The sequence below is a fragment of the Apodemus sylvaticus genome, chromosome 1, assembly GCF_947179515.1.
Source record: "Apodemus sylvaticus chromosome 1, mApoSyl1.1, whole genome shotgun sequence".
Taxonomy (NCBI): Eukaryota; Metazoa; Chordata; class Mammalia; order Rodentia; family Muridae; genus Apodemus; species Apodemus sylvaticus.
The window spans coordinates 90,277,415-90,305,147 of NC_067472.1; the positions used below are offsets into that span (position 1 = coordinate 90,277,415).

At 39.4% G+C, this 27,733-nt stretch overlaps 1 protein-coding gene across 9 annotated transcripts in view; it reads left to right on the top strand.

Moving 5' to 3' along the window:
* The window catches only part of Sox6 (SRY-box transcription factor 6), a 449,973-nt gene that overhangs the window by 236,500 nt on the left and 185,740 nt on the right, over positions 1–27,733 (top strand). For all 9 annotated transcript variants that reach the window (XM_052200776.1, XM_052200792.1, XM_052200801.1 and 6 more), the window contains one exon: positions 27,092–27,264. In XM_052200776.1, the coding sequence (XP_052056736.1) occupies positions 27,092–27,264 (173 nt within the window). The remainder of the gene's footprint in view (positions 1–27,091; positions 27,265–27,733) is intronic.

A 27,733-nucleotide genomic window follows, 5' to 3' on the forward strand; every position in this document is an offset into this window, starting at 1 on the left:
CCTCCCAAGCCTTTTGTAGGATTATTAAACATTTGTGTTTAAGCAAGGCCAAAATGTCTTACTCAAAAACTTAAGTGATTTCCCAGGTAATTTTTGTTAAAATAGGATGTTCACATTTAATATTCCTGAGACATAGTTGGCATACGGTATGTTGTTTGTTTTGTTTTGTTGATCTTGTTTGTTTGAATAAAATATTACTCTGTAGCTCAGGCTAGTCTAGAACTCACGGCAATCCTCTTGCCTTAGATTCCTGAGTGCTGAGATTATCGTAGTAAGTCACTTCTCCTAACTTGGCTTACTTAGTTTTGAAAATAACTGTGGTAGACAAAATTTACTATGTATACATTTACCTTAGCACTTATGCAGAGATCTTAGTAAATGCAAGCTAGGGAAAAGCATTTTAAATATACTAACATTCATTTGCTATGTCTCATCTCACTTTTCATTCGAATAAATTATAGGGATTTAAAATATACATTTGTGGAAATATTTATCCATAACTAACTCTTGGAAGAAGATTTTGTAGGATGTTACTAGTCTTCTGTCTGTTTGACCCCACCAATGCTCTGTGTTTAGCCCATCAGGTGCAGTATACCACGTAGGTATTTCCTTTGTTTAGAGCCAGCTCTTGCACACACTCTCAGAAGTCATGGTGACATCCCATAAGGAACTGTTACTTGGTTCTGGACACCTCCCTCCCTCTCCCCCTCCCCCCTCCCCCACCCCTCCCCCCCTCCCCCCAGCCTAGAATTTAGGTCTTTTTTCTGGATTGAAAAAGCAAAGCAAAACAAAAACTAGGCAGAGCATTTTTATCCAAATGCTGTTCTTATGAAAAAGGCCTATGCAGTGAACATAACTTGTACATTATTCTGTACATTTTAAATTTGTTACCACTGTTGGTAATTACCACTAAGTGCATATTTAATGCACTGGGGAAATTTGATGCAATTATTCGTTTGTGATTCCTCCTTAATTCAAATGTCTACATTAAACTATTGAAAAATAAAACTCTGGAGAATTTAGGTCACTTTTAAAAATTCACTGACTTTCTGAACATCTATTGCATTAACTGAGATGAAATTAGCATAGAGACTACACTGTAAAGAATACAGTTTCCAAGTTTAGTAAACTAAAAAAAAAACCGTTCTTTGAATACAACCTTCAAGAGGCTAGACCGTCAGGCACACCGCCTGCCTGCGGGGTCAGTGGGAGACACTATAACTGAGTGCACATTTTAGCTACTTTAACTTTGGATAAATTATTTTCCCTTGAGCCTCTTTTCAGCACTTTGGCATTGATTACACCCAGAAATGGACTAAATAGTCCAGCACAAGTTGGTAGCTCTTAGGAAATCCGTTCAAAAATGACTGAAACCACAGAGAAAGGCCCATGTCTGACTCTCTTCATGATTCCCAGACTGTTTTAAAGCACAGAATTTGGGTACTGAAAAAGACCTCTACTGCTGAAAGGGTCTGAGAATAAGAAAGGAGCCAGAGGGCAGAGTTCCTGCTGACCCACACTCTATTTCTCCTTTGATCATAAGCTGGAAGGAAAGGACTTGTTTCACAGAAATGGCTCAACATCATTTAGATGGTTTGGCCAGGAGAGGAAGTGAGGCAGATGGAGGCAGGGTCTGATACAGAGATGGGATTCCACAGGTATTGGTTCAGTAGCTCAGCCAGTGTTTTCTCACAACTGTTTGCTCTATGTGCTTTTATGGTATTTTCAAATCTCTCTCCATAGAAGAGATTGGATCTAAATGTGCATCCATGACTTTAAAAATGAGTTTCTTGACGTAATAACAAGAGATTTGTGTTCTTGCAGTTAAAGCACAGAGTTTCATTCCTGTTCACATTTGTTTAACCACATTCCCATCACAACAGGTGCACAATTATTTTTATGAGTAAAATATTATCAGCCTTCAAAATTAGCCAGGGCAAAATGCAGGTTGTCTGATTAAATAATCAAAGGTGATACTTAAAATACATTTGATTTCCACAGGAATTTTAAAATGGTAAACCCCATCTCTTACTCTGAAGTTCAGAGGGAGTTACAATTGTTGCTAGTGTGTATATGGTACTTGTAACTAGTCTGATGTGCTTTGTGAAAGTCATTGGTGTTATGGGGCAAACTATCATCAGATTATGAACTCTGGTCTAATCTTCTCATCTGTCAGTAAAGTTGTACATATCACACAGCAGGCAACTCTTTTCCCCTTGAACATTATTCAACATCTGATCAGAAGGCCCACCAGTCTAGAAAACTAAAATCTGGTGTTTGCTTACTTAAATTCAATTTGTGAGATTAATTAAATTAAACATATATTTCAGCTTATAAATTAAATAGGTTATAGATATACCAAAGTTACAGATTATCTTGGTCAACAGTCTCGATGCCTAAGTGGCAGAATACAAGGGGGAAAAAAAAAACCCAAACATACCCCGCCTCTCCTGAAACCGAACAGGAAGCATGTCTGGGTGGCAACTTCACTGTGGTTTTAAAAGCACTACAACAGCACAGCTGTTAGAAACCAATTACGGGCAGGTAACTGTTTGTTTTCATATCTAAATCTGTTTGTCAATCAGGAGAATGCAATGAATCAGGAGAAGGGATCTCAAACACAAACCACAGAGTAAGGCGGAGCTTCTGGAGGCAGTCCAAGCCACAAGAATTAGGGCAGGAGTGTGGATGGAACCAGATCCACACGTGCGTGCACATGGCTCCCAGCTTTGACCACATTTTCCAAATCCAGTCAGAAGCTGAGATGATTGGAGGGAATTCTCAGTTTTCTGTTGGGAGTAGACTCATTTTAAGGTTTGTTAGAGACAGTGTGGTTACTGAAGGAGAGAGATTATAAAAGAAGCCTGAAGGTAGTTATTAACCAAGGACATTTTCAGTACTGGCTCATTGAGTCTTAAACAGAGCTGGTGAGTTATGCGCAGCTTTGGGAGTGCATCACGGCATGCTTTGACTATCTTGTGGGCAAATAGGTTTTTACTACTTTGACTTTACTTCACAGCAATTTTCAGCTTTTGTACCTGTTTCTGAAGCATCTTGTTTTGTCTGGACACAGTCACTGAGGCCACCTTTACTGTCCTGATTCTCGGCTCTGGTACTGAGGCTACTGGACAGTGAGGCTGACAAAGAGCACTTTATACACGTCTGTAGGGCTGAACACGGGGGCCTGCTGAGAGCCAAAGCTTGAGTTGCTAACATCACGAGAGAGTAAATAGAAGTTTATTAAGAAAGCTAAAGAAAACAAAATGGGCATAGCCATGCTGTGGTTTTGCTTTTGGATACACCAGGAACTCTGGATTTCTTTTCTAGTGCTTACTGAAAGGAGCCCTTTTATATTTCCAGGCATGGTTTGTGCCAATGAGCCTTAGCCTAGAAGCATGGTGCCTGTTGTCTAGCCCTCACTGTGCACTGTGTGTCTTTCTGCTGTGGCTACACTTTAAGGTGACTGTGGGAATATATTCTATACAAAGGCTTGTTGCTTGACCAGGTCTCTGTGTAAATTCAGTTTGGTTGTCAGGAAACAGGGGAAGAGATCTTTGTGACCTGAAGGAGCATTCTCTCCAGACTCTCTTCTAACATAGCATCCAAAGTAACTGATGAGCTTCAATGAAATAGTATAGGAATTAACACCATCCCTTTTCAGTGTAAAAAGTAAAACAGCAGGAAGGACTCTGAGGAGGCCTTCTGTATTGCGGTGTTCTGTTTCATGGAGAAAACAGAAGGTGTGTGTGTGTGTGTGTGTGTGCACTCATCATGGTGCCCTTGTACAGGACAGAGGGCAATTTAAGGGAGTCAGTTCTCTTTTTACCATGTGGCTCTGCAGGGTTGAACTTGGGTGGTCAGGGTTGATGGCAAGCACCTTTATCAGCTGAGCCCTCTTGCCAACCAGATCAAAGCTTTTCCTATCGAACATAAGGTTCAAAGCCCAAATGGGATCCTTAGAATTCCTGTCACCCATTCTTCTGTTTTTCAAGGACTGTGTTTGTAGAGTTTCATTCAACCCACAAATCCCCATACAGTGCTTATTTAGAGGTTTATATGATTTTATATTTCCTACTGCTCAGGCAGGATTATTTTTCTTATGTGTATGAAAGCTTTTCCAGCATGTATGTCTGTGTAATGCATGTGTGTAGTGCCTAAAGAGACCAGAAGAGGACATTGGATCCCTTGCAACTGAAGTGACAGATGGTTGTCTGCTGCCATGTGGGAGCTGGGAATCAAATCAGGTCTTTACAAATGCAGCAAGTACTCTTAACCACTGAGCCATCTCTCCTGTCCCAACAAGTCCTCCTTTTAAAGACTTACTTAGAACAAAGAGCAGAGAATCTGACAATAACAAGAGATAACATTAATCACATACTGTGTCATATAGTGAATTGTGTGTTATATCTCACACAATCCTCAAGCCAAGACAGTGAGGTGGATATCATCACTTTTCTTTTACTGAAGAGAAAGAAGGGATCAGGAAGAAAGAACAGTTTTCTTCAGACACCATGAAAATACCAGCCACTTCAAGGTTTGAATCAAGGTCTATATGCTGCTAAGCTGCCGTTCTCTCTGCCTGAGCTGCCTTCCTGTACTTAGACCTCTGCTGGGCCACCCAGACACCACTGGGTCACACTTTTTCATGTGCTTCTTAACTCTTTCAAACTAGAATTTGAACAAGTCAGACAGATGAACAGAGATGGGCAGGTAAAACAACAGGCACCAATTACTACCATCTTGGCTATGATATCACAATAGGAACTATGCATTCATTTGTTTTGAGAATTTAGGGGTCATCTATATTCTTTTATATCTTTAATTTTTCATTAAAAATATCATGAGTATAAACTTCCCTTTTCTGTTAGGTTGATCCTCTAGGTTTGAGGTGCTTAGCTTCCCTTAGTGTACCTGCACCTTTGGGGTCTCTGGTTTGCTATTAATTTCAGTGTAGACCTGCACTGTCTCCTTGCATGGTATCATTCTATTGTATGCTCTGGCTTTCTGGGCTATCTGATCTGCAGTTCTGCTGTGAAGGATATATGAATATGTCACAAGAACAGCAATAGAACACAAGCCACAGACACTCTGGCTGCTGGTGAGGCTTCTGGACATTTTAGACTTCTAGCCCAATGTCATGTGGATTTCTGTGTTTACTGCAAAGCCTTATGAACCATGAACAGAATTCTAATAACAGATTGCACTGTGGTTAATTATTAAGTTAAAACTATGAGAAGCAGTTAGAGAAGATTGCCATCTCTCTGCAACAACAACCCTTTGTGGTTCTGTTCCAAGTTTTCCTATCTCACCAGGTGCTGCTACTTATTTGGTTCTTTGAATCTTCATATTTGTAATGCAATTTTCTTCTCTTTTTGAGGATACATTAGAAGTCAGTTTTAGCCTCTTTGACTCAGCAAAACAATAGGATTGCTAGTGCTCTAAGAAAGACCAGTTTTTGATTTAAGGAAATCCAAAGGGCTGTTGTATCACATAGAACAGTGAGGATCATGTCATCAAATTGTCTGCAGCAGTTTCCATGAAAAGAGTTTCAACTTTGAGGAGTTGAGAGAGCAGAGCCAGGCATGAGTTTGGAGGCATGGATTTGACACCTAGCCATGGATCTTGAAGTAGAAATAGCATGTTCTGTTGGAGAAACAACCTAGGAGCCTGAGCTCATGGTTAATTGTATCTGAGTCACCCTAGGACCAAGCGAAGATGCCCAAGGACACAAGTTAGGAAAATTCGGAACACAGCACTATGTCATCTGGGGAGCCATAGGTTAACTAATGGGTGAAAATGAGATCCTGGATACAGGACAGCATGTGTACAGAATTTCAACAGTAAAGGGAGGAAGATTACTCACTGCTTATAGTGTTTGAGTAGTGTACCTCTGATTTTGTGGTGAGATTTCCCAGTTCTGGCTACCTATTTTGTATAGTTAAAAACCAATGTTTAGCCCTATTTTAAAGGAAAGGTTTTCTATATAACTGTAGATCTACTACCCAATACAGAAGCTACTAGCATTATATGGCTATTTAATATAAATTCAAATTAATAGAAAGTCACCAGAATTAAAATTTTGTTCCTCAGCCATATTATAAGTGTTAAATTATGATATCTGGATAGTGGCTGTCGTATTACCCAGCAAAGAGGTAGAATATCTCCATTATCTAGGAATTTCTGTTGTATAGCACTGTTGTATAGTATGAACGTCCTCTTAGCAGTATTGCTATATGGTATGAAAGTCATGAGAGGATGTTCTAGTACTATCAAAGTGGAAGTATAAGTATTCTCAGCATAACATGCCTCTGTGATAATATACTATAGAGATGCTAAGAAATAATATTATTTAGTGAGGTTTCTGGAAATAGGATTTTGCTAGAAGAGTTCTATTATGTGAGGCTAGTTCTGAAATCAGTGCTCATAATGTGTATTTACTCAAAGATGTATTTCATTCTCACTGGAATGGATTATAACCAGATACAAGTCTGTGGCAGTGGAGTAGAGTTGTTCCCTCACATGAGTGTGTGTACTTGGGAACACACATTGACTTTTCTAAGTTATCTCCATCCATATCAGATGAGAAGTCCATTCTTGCATCTTAAAAAACAAAAAAGCAAACCGTCAACTAGACAGCTTCCAGCTACCTGTGGGCGTTGTTCATTATATCTGATTCTGATTGTGTGTATTTAAATATGTGCTAGATGTAAAGTGTCCAAAGTGAAAGAAAGATTAGACATCCTAAGGGAAACACTACCGAGGAAGCGAAGGACATAGAATACTCATTGTTTCTCTTTGAAGTAAATAAAGCTCCAAGGCAGAGAATGTTTGTAGGTATCTACTCTTTCCTCTGATCTCCAAAATTCTGCCAGCTTGCCTTCCTAACATTGAATAGAGATATTTTTACACATGGCACCTCTTCCTTTTCCTTGTCCACACTGATGTGAGGTCACTTATCCTAGATTTGGGGTCTAGAAATAAAATAAACCCAGTCTACCAAAGACCAGCACTACCCTGAAGAAATTTTAAACAATGAGGAAGTCATTGTTAAAGATGACTTCTGGAAAAAAAGACCTCAAAATTCCTTTGCTGAAAGTGCTGCTTCTTGTCTTTGGTGAAAATTCTTGGTAGGCCTGAATAATAGGGTCATGGAACCAGAATAAATGTGACCAACATCTCTTGCTAGGTGCAAACTGAGTAAACATAAAATAGACACTTCATTGAAAGAGTTATTAAAGAAGTGCAGATTAAAGCAACAGACAGACACTGTTCCATGTCAGTTAGGCCAGCAGTCAGTGGAAGAAGGAAGCGCTTGCAGGTCACCTCCTCTCAGCACTGTCGCTTGGCACCTAGCAAAACCGGGAAGAACACTTCTGTGTTGGTGAATTTCTAAGCTAAAGAAACTCCTGTATACACAGGAGAATGTTCTTCTAGTGTAGCTTTTAATAGCAATCAAACCATAGACACAGGGAAAGAGCTACAGAAACCAACAGGTACAAGTTTTGGAAACATTAAATGAAAACTGCAAAATTGCATATCTGCTATATAATTTATATAAAATGAAAACAAAACAACCCTGAACATGCCTCGTATAAACTCATGTGGCTACAGTATAAAATGGGTTGAACTGATAAAAATTTACTATACACCAAAGCCATTAAGTAGTTTTTGTTTGTTGTTGTTGTTTTAAATAGAAGTGGGCTGTGCTGCAGGAGCAGAGCAAACAACCAGAGAAATGTGACTTATTACCACCCAGTGGCAGAGCTGCAAGGAGCTCTCAAGTCCCTCCCCTGTCTGCTTCACAGAAGCTTTGAGAGTTGCCTAGCCTCCTCACACTGGCCCTTAAAAGTATGGCTGTTGTCCTCCTCTTGACTTGCAGCCTCAGAAAGAATGAGAACCCTAGAGAGGCTGTGCTTGAGGAGTTCTCTGTAGAAGCAAGCAGGTTTCCTTAGTGCTGTACTGCAGACAGCGCTTTACGAACAGCCTGTAATTCCATGCCAGTTCATTCTTCATATTTTTATCAGTGCTACTCATCTTGCCACATTCATTTGTCTGAGTGTGCATGTGTGTGTGTATGTGTGTGCCTGCACACATATGTATAGGTTTGGATATGTGTGCACATGTATGTGTGGGACACATGTAGAGGCCAGAGGAGGCTGACTGCTCTCCTGCTCTACCACTCTCCACTTCCTTCCCTTGAGAACAAGGTATGTGATGAACTGGAGCTAGACTGGTGAGTCATGGTCCTCCTGTCTTGGCCCCCCTCTCCTGACACTGCAGGGGTTGTTACAGGCGCATAAACCTGACTATGCCCTGGACTTTTATATGGGAGCTAGGGGCCCCATTCATATACGTACAACAAATGCTTCTACCCACCAAGCTGTATTTCCAGTCTCATGATACTTAGGAGGAAGCTCTCATGTGCTAGATGTTAGGAATGTAAAGATGGCTAAAATGTAGGCCCTATCTGTAAGAGGCCCAGCATCTAAAACAACATTCATATAACTGATTTTAGTTTATGCTTCTGAGGATGTTAAAGAGGAATTGGTCAAATTATGATTTATTTTTTCCTTCAAGAAAATAAGAGGAGTGTGTACTAAAGAAGGAGAGTCATTTGGGTTTACAGAATCCCATCATATCTTCTTCAGTGTTGCAAACCCTGGACAGCTAGAGTTCATGTTTCTCTAGCACAGTTCTAGTTCCAACTGTATAAAGCCAGCTTTTTGTCATTCATTCTCATATGAAAACTTTATATTCATCATAGATAAAAAGGTGCTCCTGACTTTGTTTCCCAGATTTACTGTGCCTCTGGCTTCTAACAGTAAATGGCAACTCTGTCCCAGAAACCGCGTCCCTGCCCTAATCCTTCTGAGCCTGGTTCTGCAGCACGTCCCAGCATTATGGATGTCAGTAGTGACTGATTTCTGGTCTGGAGCAATGGGAGACAAGGAACAGGAGCAGAGGCCTGGGAGGCTGGCATGTACTCCCTCTCTTGATTTTGGGGGTGGGTCGACTTTGACCTTATGATGACCTGACATTCCAGTACCCATCTGCTTGTCCTCTGGACTAGTTTATACTGCAGCCAGCCCCAGAGTCCAGTGGGGTCCCTTGTTGTACGTTAAGTTCTGCCCAAGGAGATCTTTGTCAAAGAGATTATGACTCACGTGAACCCGCTTAGTTCTTTGGCTTCATCTTCCATGACTGCCCTTCATCCTTTGTTATCAAATCCTGCAGATTTAGACCGCATTTTGTTCACCCAGCTCTCACTTGATAGCTGCCATTTGCCTCAGTGTGCTCAGGTTATAGAGTCTCCGTGTTCTCATGCTTTTAAATATTTTTTTTTTTTTTTGGAGAATACCTGTGCACTGCATGTGGGTTGCTCCTGTACTTTCATTTTCCATTAGTTCCACCCACTTCTTTCTACTCTGAAGATCCCAGCCTCTTCTTTGTTACTGTTGCATCTGTATTCACACATAAACACAACTTACTGAGTCTGTTTAGTGTTTGTTCACGTAAATGAGTTCCCAGGGCTTACCTCTTGTGAGTGGACAACCTGTGCAGGGAAAGATGGACTTTCCCTTTCTCGGCAGACACCCACCACCCATAGCTCCACCTACTCCTAGATGGCTCTTCACGATGCTTATTTACTCTTAACTGAAGAACGTAGAAAACATCTAGCATTATTTCACAACAGTTCCTCTTGGTAGATAGTCTATATCTTATATGTAGGAAGGCCAAGATTCTAGAAACAAACAAATAACTTGTTCTAAACTACAAAGACTAAGAAATGTGGAACTATTTTTTAAAATCTATTTTTTCAAAATCTCTATTTTTTTTCAAAATTTATACTAAAAATTAAGATCTGAATAAATATCTATTGCCTAGCATTGATTTTTTTTCTCAAGAGAATGTGGTTTGCTGGAGACAAAGGGCCTCGTTCAGGTCTCAGCATCACTAGCATGCTTTTTCCTCTAGACAATAGTATTTTGGCATGTAATAAAATACAGTCATTTAGTTATGCCCATTATTTTATAAAGTCTACTCCAAATTGAACTTTAAAAACTAATTTGTTTTGCTGTTTTATCAAGAAGTTTTAAGTGAAACCAGCCTGTTACTAAAGTGTGGGCTTACGCTCTCCCAGGGATGCATGGGGGCACTGGCGGAGGTCAGTGCTGTCGCTTTAAGTCATATTAATACACAGCACTTTCACCTGCCGTTGCTTTCTCACCATCAAGGCAAATGTCAATACAGTGAAAAGATAAAACAAGTCATAACAGGTTTATGTGTGTGTTTTAGGTATCTGACTTTGTTATATCCATTTCATTCAAACTATGATTAATCTCTTAAGACCAGCTTAATGGGAAGACCTTAATACTTGCTGTAGTCTCTAGCATCTAGAGGGAAAGTCTTGGTATAATTGGACATTGTTTCACTCATGACGCTTCTGTCGTTTGATTGGCATTTCATTGATAGATTATATGGTATATTTGGGAAACTCAAATCTGCTATAATAAGTAAAGCATTCACATTGATTTTAAGGCAGGAAAATGGTTAGCAAAGTTGATTAATGGGAAATTAAAGTGAATTATTTAACTTCATTTTTAAAATGACAACAATGAGGCTGTGCTGGTGGAAAGAATCTGTCCCGAGACCCAGTGAATCTGATGACCAGGGCTGGGAAAAGGCCTGCTGCAGGTTGCCTGGCACACACCAGCCCTGAGTTCAAGTTCCAGCAATGCACACAAAAGTTCTGATTCCATTCCTAACTCTGCACTAGCTAATTAACTACATGATATCAGCAATGCCTCCCTCCCTCTCTTGCTTTTAGCTGCTGTATAAAATGTGGGGTTTAATGATCCCTTGATTCTTTCCAACAGTGATTTTATGAGTGTACGACTGGATTAAGCATGCTTTTCAAAAAAGACTTTGCAATTACTTTTGAAGAGATAAGATAGGTTTTAAACTTATCTGCATCTGGTAAAAGAGTTAGTATAGGAAGCCATGGGGAGTGTTGGGGAGTGCTTTTCTTTGCATGAAGTTCCTTCCCCTGCACACTCAGGTGTATGATGGTCTGTGTGAATAGCTTACTGGCTTACGGAGAGCTACAGTGGAGACAGACACACAGAGAGCACACCCACTACGCCCAGAGCCACATTATCTTCCTTCTGCAGCTCCCCAGGCTGCTGCTGTACATAGGACCTGATTGGGACTAATGGAATAGTTAGTCAGATGGGTCTTTGATGCCAATGAGAGCTCCAAAAATCCAGATGAAGAAAGTGTTCTCAGATACTCGTCTAAAAGAACAGTGTATTTGGGGGCTGGAGACATGACTCAGTGGTTAAAATGCTCACTGCATAAGAATGGGGACTAGAGTTTATATTCCCAAGGCCACATAAATGCTGGGCAGATTTGGTGTCCCCTCCTGTAATTCCAACATTTGGAAGGTGGAGACAGGTGATCCTGTGAGCAAAATGGCTAGCCAGATTAGTTTTATCCATGAGCTCTGGATTAATCTACAGCACCCTCATCTGAAACATACTACCTTGATGAATAAGATCAGAAAGATTGAGGAAGGCTCCTGAAGTCAGCCTCAGGCCTCCTCCACGTGTATACTCGTGCACAGGAATGTACACACATGGATATGTGCCCCCACACAAGCAAATTCACATACTAAAATTTGGAAAGAAAGAACAATGTGTTTTAAATGAGAACTTTGATCCTCCTGTTTCTGCCTCTTCAACATAACTACCAATGTGTGTGTGTGTGTGTGTGTGTGTGTGTGTGTGTGTGCATGTTTTGAATTAGCAAAGCAAATAGATTTGAGTTAAGAGTTCAAGGTCTGGCTTTATATTCTATGAGTATAGCATATGTCCTACCTGTATGTCCCATCATTTGTAAATTGGTAGAGAAATCAATATCAACTATTATAGTTTTTTAAAATGACAAAAGTGTCAATAATATTGATGTTTGAAATATATGTATTATGGATTAGCTAAATTTAGTTATTATTATAACATGTTACTATTTTGTGGTATCTATGATATAAAATGGTAATTATAGTTGACAACAGGAGAGCTTTCTTTTTTTTATTGATATAATTTTTATTTACATTTCAAATGATTTCCCCTTTTCTGGGTCCCCACTCCCTGCAAGTCCCATAAACCCTCTTCCCTCCCCCTGTTCCTCCATCCACCTCTTCCCGCTTCTCTGTTCTGGAATCAGGAGAGCTTTCAAAGCACTTGCCAGCCCTTTTCAGTATTTGGATTATTATTGTGTCTGGTTGATTTTCATGAACACATTTTCTAAGATAGTGTATTCCTTCCTATCACACTGTACTGCAAACTAAAGTTTTCACATGGTCTCGTTTGGCACCTGTTTAGGCAAGTTTAGACACCTGTTTGCAGAAAATGTGTTTTACCATTTTATCAGTTCAGTGGGAAGTAGAACTAAATGAGTCACTTCATACTCAAAAACACTAAACTGTGCATTGTTTTATACCTTAGAAGATTTGGTGGCCTGGAAGGCTATCTATTGCAGCTCTGAATTTTAATGGTGAGATAAAGGAGGATATCACTCCATCCTGCTGGTAACCTCTGCTGTATATTTCTTGAAACATCAAGAAAATATGTCTTAGTTTTTCCCGAGTGATCTAAGCTATAATGACTGTTGAGCTGTGTGTTGAAATGGTGGAGATGGGGCTAGTGGCTGTCAGCTCCTCACCTGTGCTCTTATTTGCACTTAGAACTCGTATCGGCATCTACACAGATGTCTAAGTTTAGCTCAGGAATGGACTCAAGTGTTCACATATGACCATAACCACTTCTGATATTTTGCTTGCCCATATGTTTGGTTTGCTGTAAAGATAATTAAGATGTAGAAGTGCTTTTGTCTGAATCCAAAGTACACTTTATTGTCTAGAATAGACATGGCCCCAAATTCCTGCAGTGTGAGTTTCTTGGGCCAGAGTTTCGGTTGTTGCTCTTTCTGCCACACAGAAAAACATGGCTGCTCAATTTTCTACTTGAACTTGACTAATTCTTTGCTTTAAAAAAGGGCGTCAGAAAAACCAAGTTTTTCTCAAATGTTAATGGTTACTATTTAATTGAATTTGTTCTAGAAGGAAAGGGAAGGGAAGGGGAAAAGGGGGGGGAAAGGAGGAAAAGGTGGGAAAAGGGGGAAAAGAGGGAAAGGGGGAAAGGGGAGAAAGGGGGAAAATGGAAAGAGGAAAGGAAAGGAAAGGAAAGGAAAGGAGAAAGGAGAAAGGAAAGGAGAGGAAAGGAGCGGAAAGGAGAGGAAAGGAGAGGAAAGGAGAGGAAAGGAGAGGAAAGGAGAGGAAAGGAGAGGAAAGGAGAGGAAAGGAGAGGAAAGGAGAGGAAAGGAGAGGAAAGGAGAGGAAAGGAGAGGAAAGGAGAGGAAAAGAAACCCAAGGTGCCAAGCATGTGTTTACTGAATTTGCTTTTCTTTATTTTTCTAGTCTTCAAAATTATTAATTAATATATGTTTTAGTAATTCAGACTTTTCATTTAAAAAATTGATCCCACTGCCTCTTACATTTCCTTTCTTACTATGAACTTCACAGTATGAAGCAAGTTCGTAAGGCATTGCCGCAGGATCTGATGGAGCAGCATCTACAAAGCTCCAGCCAGGCAGAGCCATTGTTTCTCCTTCCAAGTGTATTCAGTAGATTTCCTTGCTATTCTATGCTTTGTTAGCACAGAGCCTTTTAAGCAATTTTAGCTGGTTTAGATCCATCACTTCTTACACTGACTATTCCTTGTGGTTTATACAGATCCCTCAGATGTCTTATCTTGAGACTATTAGAAGTGTCTGACAGGTTAGAACTGACGAGATATGAACTTGAAAATATAATTAGGGCTCAGCCAAGACAGTCATTCTCTACTCATCATATGGGAGTTACTTTTTGAGTTGGTAAGGCAATTTTGCTATTAATCTTCTCGATATTTACTTATAGAATCTTTGGACTAATATTGGTGTATGAATATTTTAATGCTGCTATATAGATTAGGGAGATAGGGAGAGATGATGTTATAAGGGATTTATCCAAAAGCCATGAAATCTGACACCTCTGAACTCTAAGTTCTAGCCACACTTACATCTGGTGCCATTCTCACTGGTTTATGAAAGCTTTTGCTTTACCCTTTTCTATGCTGGGTGGAACATTTGACTAGTCTCTGTCTTATTATTTCCTTACTGTGGATGCCTATGGGATTAGAATCTTAAGGAGCAAATGTAAATATCACATTTATTTATGTATTTATACTTTCTTCATGTACTTAACGTCAAACTTAAGGTTTATATTAATATAATGCTATAAAATATTGGCATCTCGATAATCACTATATTTTGCATGGGCAGCTTCCTGTTGTCTAGTTCATTAAGTAAAACTATAAATCTTTTTCTTCTAAAAGAGAAAAATCCATATACTCTGAAAATTTCCATATACTCTGAAAATTCCTATAATCAGGAATCACTTTTCATAAGAATCCAGAGGTTATTTTTGTTCATGTTAAATTAAAATTCTCTCCAAAATCCATGACAATACAGAAATCATGGAATTAAGATTATATAAGCTGGTTCATTGGTGGATTTAGTTTTAACATAAGTCATGTCTGTCTACCTATGTATTTATATATTTACATAATGTACTTTTATTATAAATTCCTACATATTTGAAATACATAATTGAGACCACGTATTTCATAAAATTCCATCATCTGTATCTCAGGTTTGCAAACTGTGTGGATTCATGTTGTAGGACTTGGGGCATTTATTTATCAACTATGGATTCTATGTTTTATGTCTTTGATATTATTTAGAAAATGTTACTGAGAGTAAGTTATAACTGGAGTGCCTCCATGTCCAGATTTACCAGGTGTCCTAAATCTCACACTTACATTATTGACATAATATTAATGGCATCTCCTTTCATGAAAGGAATAACCTAGCACTAATGATATATTGTCCAAGTGACTTCACAGGACAGAATTCCTTTCAACAAATAGTTTCTGAAAGCCCACCCACCTAAGTCTGCTGTAGGTGTTGCAGAGCCTAGATTGAGCAAGTTATGAGACGTTTAAACAAGGACCTTAGATGGTTTTATATATTACTATTGCCAAAAAATGAGATTAGGTAAATTGTCTTTGTCATGGAAATAAAAAATAAACATCAGCTCTGCATGACAACTGAGTCCTTTCTGAATCTCAGCACTTCAATGAAACAGAAAGAAGCTTCTAACAGTTTAGGGAGAAATCCACAGATGAATGTGTCAGTGTGATGGGAAATTGCATTGTCTTCATAGAGTCAACGAGCACTTGAGATTGTTTAAACTGGAGACAAACTGCCAATACGCCATTAATTAAAATTCTTCTTGATCAGTAGAGTTGGATTCTCAGATAGGGTTACTGATAGCATATAAAAGCTTGTGCAACATGCCAGCTTTCTTCCTGCATTCTGCATACTTTCATTAGCCAAGGAGATTTTGTTCATCTGATTGACTTTATATAGTTTGTTTAATAAGGTAATAGATAATACCTTGATTTAAAAATGTTAGGAAAAACTGGTATGGATCATTGTCAAAGTCTGGTTAGATCTGGACCACAATAAAGCTCATTCTTCCAACTTTTTAAATAAAAAAAAATTAATTTCCTCATACAACCCATTTTCTTTTAAAGCTTTCTAACTGACTCCTTTGACAGTTCCCCTCCCCCCATTTCTGAGTAATTTAGAATTGGAACCCGGACTCTAGCTGCAGGGTATTGATACATACACCGATTTTCTTGAAAGTAGTGATTCTAGAGATCATTTAATCAATAATATAAAGCCCTTAAGATGTTTCCCTTAACTGCTTAGACTATGTAATTCATACAGTCCTCCCATTAATGGGACTTCTAACTTAACTTAAAGTTTATAGTCATAGAATTATTTGACAAAACTGTTCAAATAGTTCGAAATTAAATTTCTAGTTATAACATTTTTTCTGAGTATTTTCAAATGAGTTAATGCATATTCAGTCCTCTCCATTTATGTTTATAAAGGTCAATATTATATTTTTCCTAAGTATACCTTACCTATTAATATTGTATTTACCAATAAAGTATTTAAAAATTTAAAAACACAGAATTACTTCTTGAGTACTATGTATAAAATCATTGATAACTAGATGTTGTCTGGATTTTTATTTAAAAAACAAAGCAAAACCAAATAAAAAATCAACCCTGTGATTTCCTGGAGAGAGATGGTTTTATATATTACTGTTGCCAAAAATGAGATTAGGTAAATTGTCTTTGTCACGGAACATAAAAAATAAACATCAGCTCTGCATGACAACTGAGTCCTTTCTGAATCTCAGCACTTCAATGAAACAGAAAGAAGCTGCCAACAGTTTAGGGAGACATCCACAGATGCTTGAGAAGAGAACAGGTAGCTTAGAGTAATGCCTCACCAAACTACATCCATGTGATCTTGGACACGTTTTCACCTTTTGTCATTCTCTCTTTTCCAAGTTTGTTGAAATACAGATAAAAATATGACTGACCCCAGCACACAGTAGGGACTGGGATCATCATAAGTGCTCAAAAATTATTAGCCTAAACATGAACTTCTTTAATGTGTAAGATCCTTAAATTACCTATTCCTTTTCAGTCTAGTGCTGTATATACAGTGATAAGAGATGGCCAGTAGGTTTCCTTAGTTACAGTGGCCCCCAGACTATGAGAACGTCACATAGGGCACAAGGATTCCAGGGATTTAGAGCCATCCCTCTGGCATGATAAATGCTGCCCACCTCCAACCATTTTTGTGAACTCCAGATTTAGAATTGGTCACTAGGTCCCTTCAACTTTACTGAGCCAAGAAGTGCTAGTCAGCGTAGCATCTGCATCTTTTTCTCAGAGATGCTGGTGACCCAGTCCTTTCCATCGAGGAGGCTGCACTCAGGTGGGAAGTGTATAATGGCTGATGATCAGTTGTCCTCCCTTGCTACCAACCGTCCCTATCCATTTGTGTGCAGCTATGATGCATTCTTATCTGCTCAGCAGAACAGGTTTTAAACTCGGGCTGGGAACCGGTCTGTCTGTGTCTGTGTCTGCACTTGAGGGTTACATGTTCTCAAATGCCATCTTTAGAAAAGTCTACACTAAAATTCAACTTCTGTGAATGTACTTACTACCTTCCAGATGTTGTCTCTTCAGCATGAGATGTCCATCACTGATGTGTTTTGTCTCCCACCCCAGTAGTTGCAGTGTTCTATTCTCTGTGAGTTTTGAATATCTTGCTTCTGTAGTCACACTCAGATATTGCCATTATGTTACAACATTAGTTAAAATCACTTATTTTTTATTGAAAGGACAATTTAAAACCAGGAATATTTTAAAGTTAAAAACAAGTTTATGAAATTCTTTCCAAGCTCTCTTTGGAATCTACATTCATATTAAATGATTCCTTTAAGACCTCAAATTGGCTTTCTACGTACTTATGAATGAATGTTTTATTATGAGAATATAAAGAAATTATTGTTTATAAGTTGAACAAACATACATTAACTTTTAATTTAATTTTAGGAAATTAGGCTAGAAAATAGGAAAAGGCTAGAGAATATTCTGGATATTTTTCTCATACTGTAATTTAGCATATTCAACAATGTCCTGTGATAGGAGATCCCTGGTCACTTCTGGATCCAGGTTTAATTGTCTTTCTGTCTCTGGCATACTTCAATTCCTTTATTCTGAATATGTGAACTATGAATTTCTAGTAAGAAGCCTTCCAAGGTGCATTTTCAATGTAGTCTGTCTTTAAAAGAATGATGAGATGAATTTGGTAGTACTTATTTTAACCAGAAGATAGTATCAGTGAAAGCTGATAATGAAAAGAATATATGTGTTTATTCATCCATATTTAACGGTGAAATAACAATGGAAGAAAAAGCAAAGTTTTGCAACTATATGAACCTTTACGGACTCATCATCTGAGCTTGCAAAGGGTGGGATGCACGAATGGCTTGTTACCAGGTCAGGTGCTCAAGTAGTCCTGGAAACTACCAGCCACATATGGTTACATAAAGACACATATTTTTCTTTCATATATATGTATATATATATATATATGAATCAGTGGTGTAGTTGTTCCTTTATACACACACACACACACACACACACGTATATGTTTATGAATAAGGGAAACAAAACATAAACCAGAATAAAAACAAAAGCCCTCTACCAAGAATTTATTCTTACTGTGTGATGGGTGAGGTTGGATTAGGTCAGTTGTCCCGATTTACATCAGGCAAATATACCTGCGGAGTGTGTGTATGTGTTTGTATGTATGTGTTTGTGTGTGTGCGCGCGCATATGTATGTTATGCTGGTATAAATTGTTTCAACCTCAGTGCTACCTAGGAGTTTCACAGACTTTGCAAGGAGGTTTCTGCATATAACCATCTCTTGGCCAGTCCTTGTCTCAGTCTACAGAAACACTGCATCCAGGGTAGTAGCACACTTGACACTTGACACATGCAAATATTTGAGAAGTTCTCAGACGTTCATGGGTGTTGTAAATATTGTATCTGGAATGTGAGAGAATGTTGGAGAATGCCGTGGCCTGCATAATCACTGTGTCTGGGCTTGGAACCAGCAGGCCATATGTTGTTTGGAGAGAAGAGGGTATGCTTCAAAAATAAGCATGTAAAGTGTCTTCTCTGCAAGCCAGGCTGCTCGTTTCTTGAGGAACTCTAGACTTGTCACTCAATGTCCAGCTCTGTTTTCACATTGACATCCCATCAAAGTTCATTGCTGAACTTTTTGTCTATTTGATTTCCTAGTACAGCTTTTAAAATTCTTTTGCAAGTACAATCTTAAAGAGAAGCTGTATATTTCTTCTCCTTATAAAACAGTTTCTGGATGGGCAGTGGTAGTGCCTTTAATTCTAGTACTTAGGAGGCAGAGGTAGGCAGATTTCTGAGTTCGAGGCCAGCCTGGTCTACAGAGTGAGTTCCAGGGCAGCCAGGCTATACAGAGAAACCCTGTCTCAAAAATACCAATAAAATAAAATAAAATAAAATAAAATAAAATAAAATAAAATAAAATAAAATAAAATAAAATAAAATAAAATAATTTATTAATTAAAAAATACAGTTTCTGGAATCGAGGAGACAGCTCTTACAGAAGAGCCTGGTCTACAGAGTGAGTTCAAGGACAGTCATGCTATATAGAGAAACCCTGTCTTGAAAATACCAATAAAATAAAATAATTAATTAAAAAAAAAACAGTTTCTGGAACCAGAGAGACAGCACTTGCAGAAGACACAGGTTTAGTTCCTAGTATCCTCTCGGGTGGCTCACAACTGCTTGTAGCTGAAGCTCTAGAACCTTCAGGGGGCATTTGTCCTCATGTGCACATACAAATGCATTTACATAACTTTTTTAGTCTTTAAAAAGATAAAAAACTATCTATAAAAAAGCTCAGTTGTCTATTTTTACTACTTACCTGGCGGTGGTCCTTGCTGGGTCCCTTATAACATTGCTTTTTCACTTCTAGATAGTCCCTGATTATATTTCCAGCCTGCAGAGAGATGGTAGCTTTAACTCTGGACATGTGTGAATTAGAAATGAAAAGACTTGGATTCAAGTCCAGTCAACTGCTTTGTGAGATGGTCAAGTTATTTATGTTCTCAGTTGATCTAACTGTTCATCTGTGACATAAAGTCAACAATGCCATGTTTAGGGTATGGACTTAATACTGTAACGGAAGTGATGTTCAGGCAATGCTGCTTTAATAGGGCTGTCTGACTTTCTCCTCCCTTCCTAGTCCTAGATATGATGGACTGTCCAAAGAAGCCAAGTCTGCAAACCTTGGCGACTGAAACAAAATGATTCATTGTTCTCCACACAGTAGCAGAGACTCCCATGTTTCTGAAAGGCAGAATTATCATTTTTAATGTGTGGGGTATGGAGACATAGCCCTTACTGCCCAGCACACACACCTAGCAGTACTGCCACAGCAGCTTGTCTCCTACTGAAGAGGAGATGTGTCAGGATGCCTTCATTTCCGGACCCAAAAGTGATTGGATAATAAAGCACAATGGGCTGGTGCCCAGCTGTGAGGTTGGGAGCCCAGATGGCAGAGTTCCATGGATTGTTCTTGCTCTGTTAGGATCTGCAACATGAATAGACCTCAGTTGATCCAGGAAACACACTTCCTTTTACAGCCAGGAAGAAGGGACGTTAAGGAGAGGTGAGTGTGCCTGACGTAGACAGGAGACTGGTCTTCATTTAGGAAGGACCGGGTCTTCTTGTTTCTTGTTTAATAGATTTGAAAGACATTTCAATTAGGTTTCTTTACATTTTGAAAAGGAAATTCTCATATATTTAGTGGGGGGGGGGTGGTGGAGGGGAAGCTTCTGTCTCAATCCATGAGGCCAGTTTCCTGTGTGGTGCTCCTGAGGTCATTCCTAAGAGCACAATTGCTGCATTTATTAAACTTTTTATTTACTGAGGAGTGGATGGGAGCATATGGGAGCCATGACAATAGCCGACTGAGGAGAAAACAAAGCAATTCCAGTGTTCTGCTGTTTTGAAAAGTCATTCAGGATTTGCTCCTATTGGTTCAGCTGTTGTAACCAAAGCTTGATAAGATAATAGAGGGCTTTGTGTTGTTGGATTTTTTCTGAGATCCTTTATCTTTATGATGTGCTGGGGCCCTTAGAGTAGAAAGCTTTTTACATTGGATTCAGGGCTCAATTATCTGCTGGGACCTTGGGACAGGGGTCCTTTCTCAGGCAGTCATCATAAAATAACTTTTATCAAGGAATCTTCTGGTGTGTTGTGGGTCTCCTTAGCTCACCCTATTTATTTTTTGTTGACTTTTGATGCCCTATTTTGTGACATTTAAAAGAAGATTCCATCAAAAACAGCCAGGGCTAAATGATGTACTGGGCTTGTGAAGTAGCGAGATCACAGCCCATTTGATGCATGCAGGGCTGCACCAGGAAAGGCAGCAGCTTGACCAGGTTATCCGAGGGCAGGAGAGATCAAATGTGGCTTTCTTTTATGATCGGCATTATATTTTTAGCTTTCTTCTCAAACAATGTCCATTTTAAAACAATTAGACGTGACCTGGAAATTGACTCGTAAAAGCTTTTCTTTTCAACTTAATTTAAAATCTTTCTGGATTGTTGACTGAGATCCTGGACTGGTGTCACTTTGAAATTACTGTTAAGTGCTTTAATCCTTCTAGGACTGATGTGGAAAAGTCTGTCTGCATTGGAACCCCACTCCAGCAGCTCTGCCTGCTCTATTATACGAATGCCACCAGCAGGCATTCGTAGCTGCAGTCTTGTAATTTCACTGTGACCTATCAAGTCTGTTAAAGTAACTGGCACAGGGATCTAATGAAGCAGGCTGGTTAGCTGTTGTTTCATGTTATAGCCCCTCAGACTTGCTTTAGATGCTGCCACTTGCCCTTGGCTTTATTTGACTTGGTAAATATTACTTTAACAACACAGCCCCTTGTTTTATTAGAAAAGGAAAAGCATACAGGGAAATGCACAGAATTTAATTTAGTGCTCTATCCTTCTCCTTCTCCTTCTCCTTCTCCTTCTCCTTCTCCTTCTCCTTCTCCTTCTCCTTCTCCTTCTCCTTCTCTTTCTCCTTCTCCTTCTCCTTCTCCTCCTCCTCCTTCTCCTTCTCCTTCTCCTCCTTCTCCTTCTCTTCCTTCTCCTTCTCCTTCCCCTTCCCCTTCCCCTTTCCCTTCCCCTTCCTCTTCCTCATCCTCTTCCTCTTCACCTTTTCCTCCTCTTCCCACCCCTCAGGTCTTTCACCTAACTTTTCTCTCTCCTTCCCTCTGACCTCCCTCCCTGTTCTCTTTTAGTGTTTCTTGTCTTTCACTTGACTGCTGTGCACATTTCTCCATTTTCTTCTAAAAATTTAGCCCTCGGGAGAGTAGTGTTCTGTTTTTCGACTAAGTGCTGAGGGGATTATCTACAAAGATTCCTGTGTTCTACAAATCATAGGCATAGAGCTATTTGAAAAGAACTGAGGCTGGTCCACATGCAAAGTTCCCAACCCTGCCCTGCACGGCTCGACCCTGGAGCCCGCCTTTGCCTCCTAAAGCCTAGCTCTCTTTCTAGTGCCACCAATTGTAATTATATGGGTTTTGTATGGGCAAAATTAGCTGGCAGATTACAGTGCTAGCTTTTATGAACTGATGTGGGGGAAAGAAATTTAAATTAATCTTAAATATGACTTTTGGTTTCTATTTTAAACCAAAAAATAAATTAACTGTTTTACATAGATTCTTATATATTTTGTGTTTTCCTCTTTGGTGCTGAGCCCAAAGAGAGATTTGTAAAAGTTAAAAAAGAAATTATCTATTTTAGTTAATTTTTCTAGGTTCTTCTGATTCTGACCAAAAAAGGCTAGAGGGGCGATTCTGAACTGTTATAATAAAAGATGGTATTTGAAAACTTTTGATGAGGGAAATTGCCACCATATTTACATTCTAAAAAGTGTTTCCTTATTTACACACTATTGACTTCCTATTGAGGCTCAAAATTTTAACTACAACTGGTAAAGAATTCAATGGATCAAATTCAGTAAATCTGAAGTCACTGGAATAAAGGCCCCTCAGGAAAAAAAAGTGTCAATTTTAAAGGTCTTTCCTAACTGAAGACCATTCTGTGATAGAGCCAAAGGTTAATAAAATCAGTAGTGAATGTAGCAATTTTACAGATAAGCTATTCACAACAAGTGTAGTTACTTGAATAAAAAGCTAATTCAGTTCTAAAATGCCACATGCAGTAGCAGTGAATAGCTGCTTTTAGGTGCTTTCCAGAGGAGGGTAAAATACAGAATCGCAGTACTCTTCTCTCTCCGCGTCCCCGGCCGCCTGTAAATTGCTGTGAATGGGGCTGTGGGCTGACAGGCTCTATTAAGACAAACTGCCTTTCTCATCGGAGAGATAAAATAAATCAGGTGTTTAGTCAAATTAAAATACTTCAGCTGGAGCAGGCCCCGGGGAGCACTGATCCACCTTACTAATCCGAGAGAAACTCAAGACAGATGTGGTTTGGGGATAAAGATGACCCCATGGAAGAAAAAAAAGAAAGAAAGAGAGAAAGGAAAAACCGTGCTGCAGCTGGCAGCTCTGTCTCTGCAGTTGGAGATAGATACAGTTTACGGTGGACCGTCAGGCGCATCCTGTGTGTGACACACAATAAAAGCAGGCGCACTGACTTGGAGAAAAGCTGTGTACAGAAGCTTTTTTACTAGCTCCCTTTTTGTGGTTTATGAAACTACCTCTGGCTTTGTGTGGGAGGCAGAAGAGGCTATTTTCTGGCAGTGCGTCTGAGAGTCATTTTAAGATAGTCTAAAGACATGAAACAGATGACGTTAGGCAACAGATGACCTCTGCTGGCCTGGTGAAATGGGGCTCATCCCAGACTCCCATCTTATTTATTTACTTATTTATTTAATCTAAGTTGATTTGGTCAGATCTCAAAATGTGACTGAGGGTAAGATTTTCCCCACATATTCTTAAGTTAACTGAAGAAGCATCTTATTAATCGCTGCCTTCCCTAGCACTCCCTGATTGTACCTCGGAGTCCTGTTTGCCCCTTTGGCTGCCTCTTCTTTCAGCCACTTTGAGCATTCTAGTTTCTCGGTAATGGTGGGCTCCCGGTTCAACTAAATGTGTCTGGGGATGAAATAACCTGGGTTCTCAGGTTGTTCAGATCACCATGCCTCACACTTGATATTATTTTTATAACAGCAGAGTAGGTAAACACTTCATCAATTTAAATCTATTTAGCTATCATTTATCATTTAGCTACCTATCACCTACAATCTATATCTGTCTAGCTATGTATCATTTATTATGTACCATCTTTCTACATATATGCCTATTAATCACCCATCAATTACCTATCAGCTATCAATGGATCAATTGATCTATGGATAAATTTTACTTAAGTTTAAGGAAAAAATGTGACTTTTTTTGGTGATAATGTTATCTGAGTACCTAAAGCCTTAGCTTACAAATACTATTTCTCCTTGTTTTATTTTCCTTAAAAACATGGCTAGGTCCAATGGAAGAGTTTTTAAATCATACTTAATGTTTACAATCAAACAGTTTCACTGTCTTTATACTCTGCAAAATGATTCATCTAACTGGTGTTATTCAGTAAACTTAGGTCACATCCTGGAGTCACACAGGCATTTATAGATAGCTCTGTTGGCTCTTCCTTGAACAAGAAGCTGCTATTTACATACTACCTCAGCTTCTCTGTTTACCGAGCAGAAGAGGAAGAGAAATAAATGAAAGGTTGTTGAAAAGGCTTTAAAACTGGAGAAGGGAAAATTTCATCCTCACTGAAAAATATAAACATAAATCCAACTTGTGTACCCAAAACACTCCCAGGGATGCTTTATTACCCAGGAACAATGACACAGTTTCTACAAGCCTCCTAACGCATCTCATAGAGTCAGGTGTGAGAAGAAAATTTCAATGGATTAAAGATAGGATTCAAAACATAGGCAATAAAAGGTGCACACTTTTTTTATTGATTTCAGAACTTTCCATCCTGTTCCCCTCAGCCAGCCAGAGTGCCCTCCTTACTTACACTGTTGGTGATTGTGCAGCTTTCCCAGCAGACGTGCTCTGTGTGGAATGGCATTCCCTGCCTCTGTAGCCTCTCTCCTTTATTTTCCTTATTCATATTTAATCACCTTTATTTAATCTCTGAAACACAGCAAAGCCCATATACCCTCTAGCATTCACATGCAGAGCCTAAGTCTGTTTTTTTTTCCCCTTCTGGAAAGCTCTTGATCACCTACTACTCACAACCCTTCCCTTATCTGTAGTTCCCCTGCAGTGGTAATGTTTCCTATTTTCTGGTAGTTATCAGAAGGTGTTGCCACTCTTTACCTTTCTAATGCATGCTCTTCTTGTTAAATTGTTGCTTTTCTAGGTTTCCGTCCTTGAACTTGTTTCTAAGCTTGGGTCAACTTCCCTTAACATACTTGATTTGCTTGCAGTTCCTCAGTAGTAGCTTACATTCATATAATGATTATTTGATATAGTACCTGGCACATTGTTTCCATCAAAAGACATTTACTGAATTAAAAATAAATGATATCAGTAAATAAATGAGCTCCTTAGTTTTCCTGTATCTTCTCATTCCTACATATTGTAATGAAAACTTATTTTTTTAGATCTCCTTTGGCACCCTACATTTATGTTTTTCTTATTGAATATTTCTGGATCAAGAACAACTTCCTCCTCTTCCTCCTCCTCCTCCAAACCTAAAATCCCACTGATGAAATAAAAACCCATTTTTTTCTTTAATGCTTTCCAAGAGCCATTCTTGATTTGCGTTGTATTTTCATAATCAGTGAGTGTCTCCTTTTCTGGTACTTCACTCTTGACTTTTAATTTTCATTATAGATACCCTTTCAGGTCAGTCAGGGAGATCTTTTTCTGATTTGTTTTTGTTTTTGTTTTCAAACCTGAGTTGGTTATTAAAATCCAAAAGTTTTCTACATGGGTTGCCTTTTTGCCAACATCTGTCTTTCCTTGAAGGAAGTGCTGCCGAGAGCTACCCAGACACCTTTTTTTCCTGGGGGACCACTCAGAAAACAGGGACAGACATAATTAAGATATTTTTAGCTTCTTGGGTTGTTCTGGTGCTTTCCTAGCAGGCACGAAGGGGAGGGCTTCCCAGGGCTGGAAGTCTCCCTTCTACATTCACAAACATCCCCTTTGACAGCTGCTGGCATCTTCCTGAAAAGCTTTCAAAGCATAGGTCTCTTCTTTATAATGAAACCAGTGAGGCTCCAATACAGTGGCTGAAATCCTTATCTAACACTGTGGTAAAATGCTCTAATTTAGATTCACAAAAGGATTCTGTCCCCTTTACTTAAGAGAGCTGTGCAATTTGCCCATAAAAGACTGTGCAGTGCCATTAGCGCATACCGCAAGTGCTCTGCGCCTCTGCGTTCATTAAGCTGCTCGTCCTTATGCACGGCCTTTCCAGCCTCCCAGCCTGTTTTTTCCTTTGAGGAGTGACAAATGACAAAGGGTGAGGGAGCCACCCCCAAGCAACATTGTTGCCTTTGAGGACAAATCTGGACACCTTAGCTTGATCGATAGCACAAAACCAAAACAACAACAACAACACCTTAATACTTTCTTACCTATGGCAGTTTGAATTCTTTTGGAAGAACTTGTTCCATGGCCAAGAGATTGGCCTCTTTCTTACCTCTGAACTTCAGAAAGACCTTTGACAATAGAAAGCCTATGAGAACCACAACTAGGAAATTCCTTAAATAGTGCTTGGTAAGCACCTACAATTTCCTTGCTATTGGTAATGCCATTAACGATAGGGTAGTTATAGACTATTAAAATATTTAAAGTTTCTGCACTTTGGTCAGAACTATAGAACTTTGCTTTCTTTTTTAAAGTTTCTTATCAGCATATATTAATTCTACATAATAGTCTGTTTGTGCCCACATTTTCCAGATATAGTATATTTTGAAGATACCTCTTATGACATCTGCTGTCCCCTTCCACTCTTGCCCATCTCCTTCCTCTTCTGAATTGCTTCTCCCATCCCTACCCCATCTGCTTTTGTGTCTTTGTTTTCATTCTTTAGTTGTGGGTAACCCAATGAGTTTAACTAGAGTTCCGTACAGGGATGTAGGTAAGGGGTTCTTTACGGGAGCTGGGACTCCTGACTTGTAGCCATACCACTGAAGAAAATATCTCTCCCTCCCACCACCACCATTAAATACCTCAGGTTTCTTGGTTTGCTTAAAGGATGGGTGTGTGTCATGAAAAGGAGTTAGATGGTAGGTTATTCTGCTTTGATTTGATTTTAGAGGAGGGAAGGAGAGTCTAGGTGACAACACAGTTCTGGGCATGGAAAGCACTAACGATATCACAGCACACATGCACTTATAGGGCGAAGAGTCCCAGTCCCAGACTCTTGTCTGAGAGGTTCTCCTTCTAAATTGGGCCCCTCTTTCTCTGATTCCTGCAAAACATTCCTCAAGCTTGTGAGATTTCCTCTTGTTTCCATTTTAGGTACACCTGAGAGCCTTGCAGAGAAAGAACGGCAACTCTCCACCATGATTACCCAGTTGATCAGCTTGCGGGAGCAGCTCCTGGCAGCGCACGATGAACAGAAAAAGCTGGCAGCATCACAGATCGAGAAGCAGCGGCAGCAAATGGACCTTGCTCGCCAACAGCAAGAACAGGTGAGGAATTCAAGGAGCCAGGGGACTGGAGATGTGGGGGTGGGTGCCAAGCTCAGCAAGCAATCACACTGATTGGTCTATTTGTTGGAGGCTTTCTTCAGAAAATAAAATCATGGAAATTCAAAGGAAGAAAAAGGAAAGCACAAAAAGAGAGAAAGAAAGCGTGAGAGAGGGAGAGAGGGAGAGAAGAGGGAAACTTCTAGTAATTTTGAGTCTTCAAGGGGGCAAAAGAAAAATAAATCCTAGGCAGCAGTGCAGACCACAAGTATTGCTTTTGGACGGTGTGATTTGAATTACTTAGGTATAGTCATCTACAGAGCCACTCAGAGAATACTCATTCTAACTGGGGCCTTACTGTCCCCTGTAGAAAACAGGGGATTCTCTTCTAGAAAAACTGTGGGACTTTGCAGCTCACTGGACCAGTGATTTTTCTTTTCTCTAAAGTGCTCATCCCTCCCCAATATAGCCC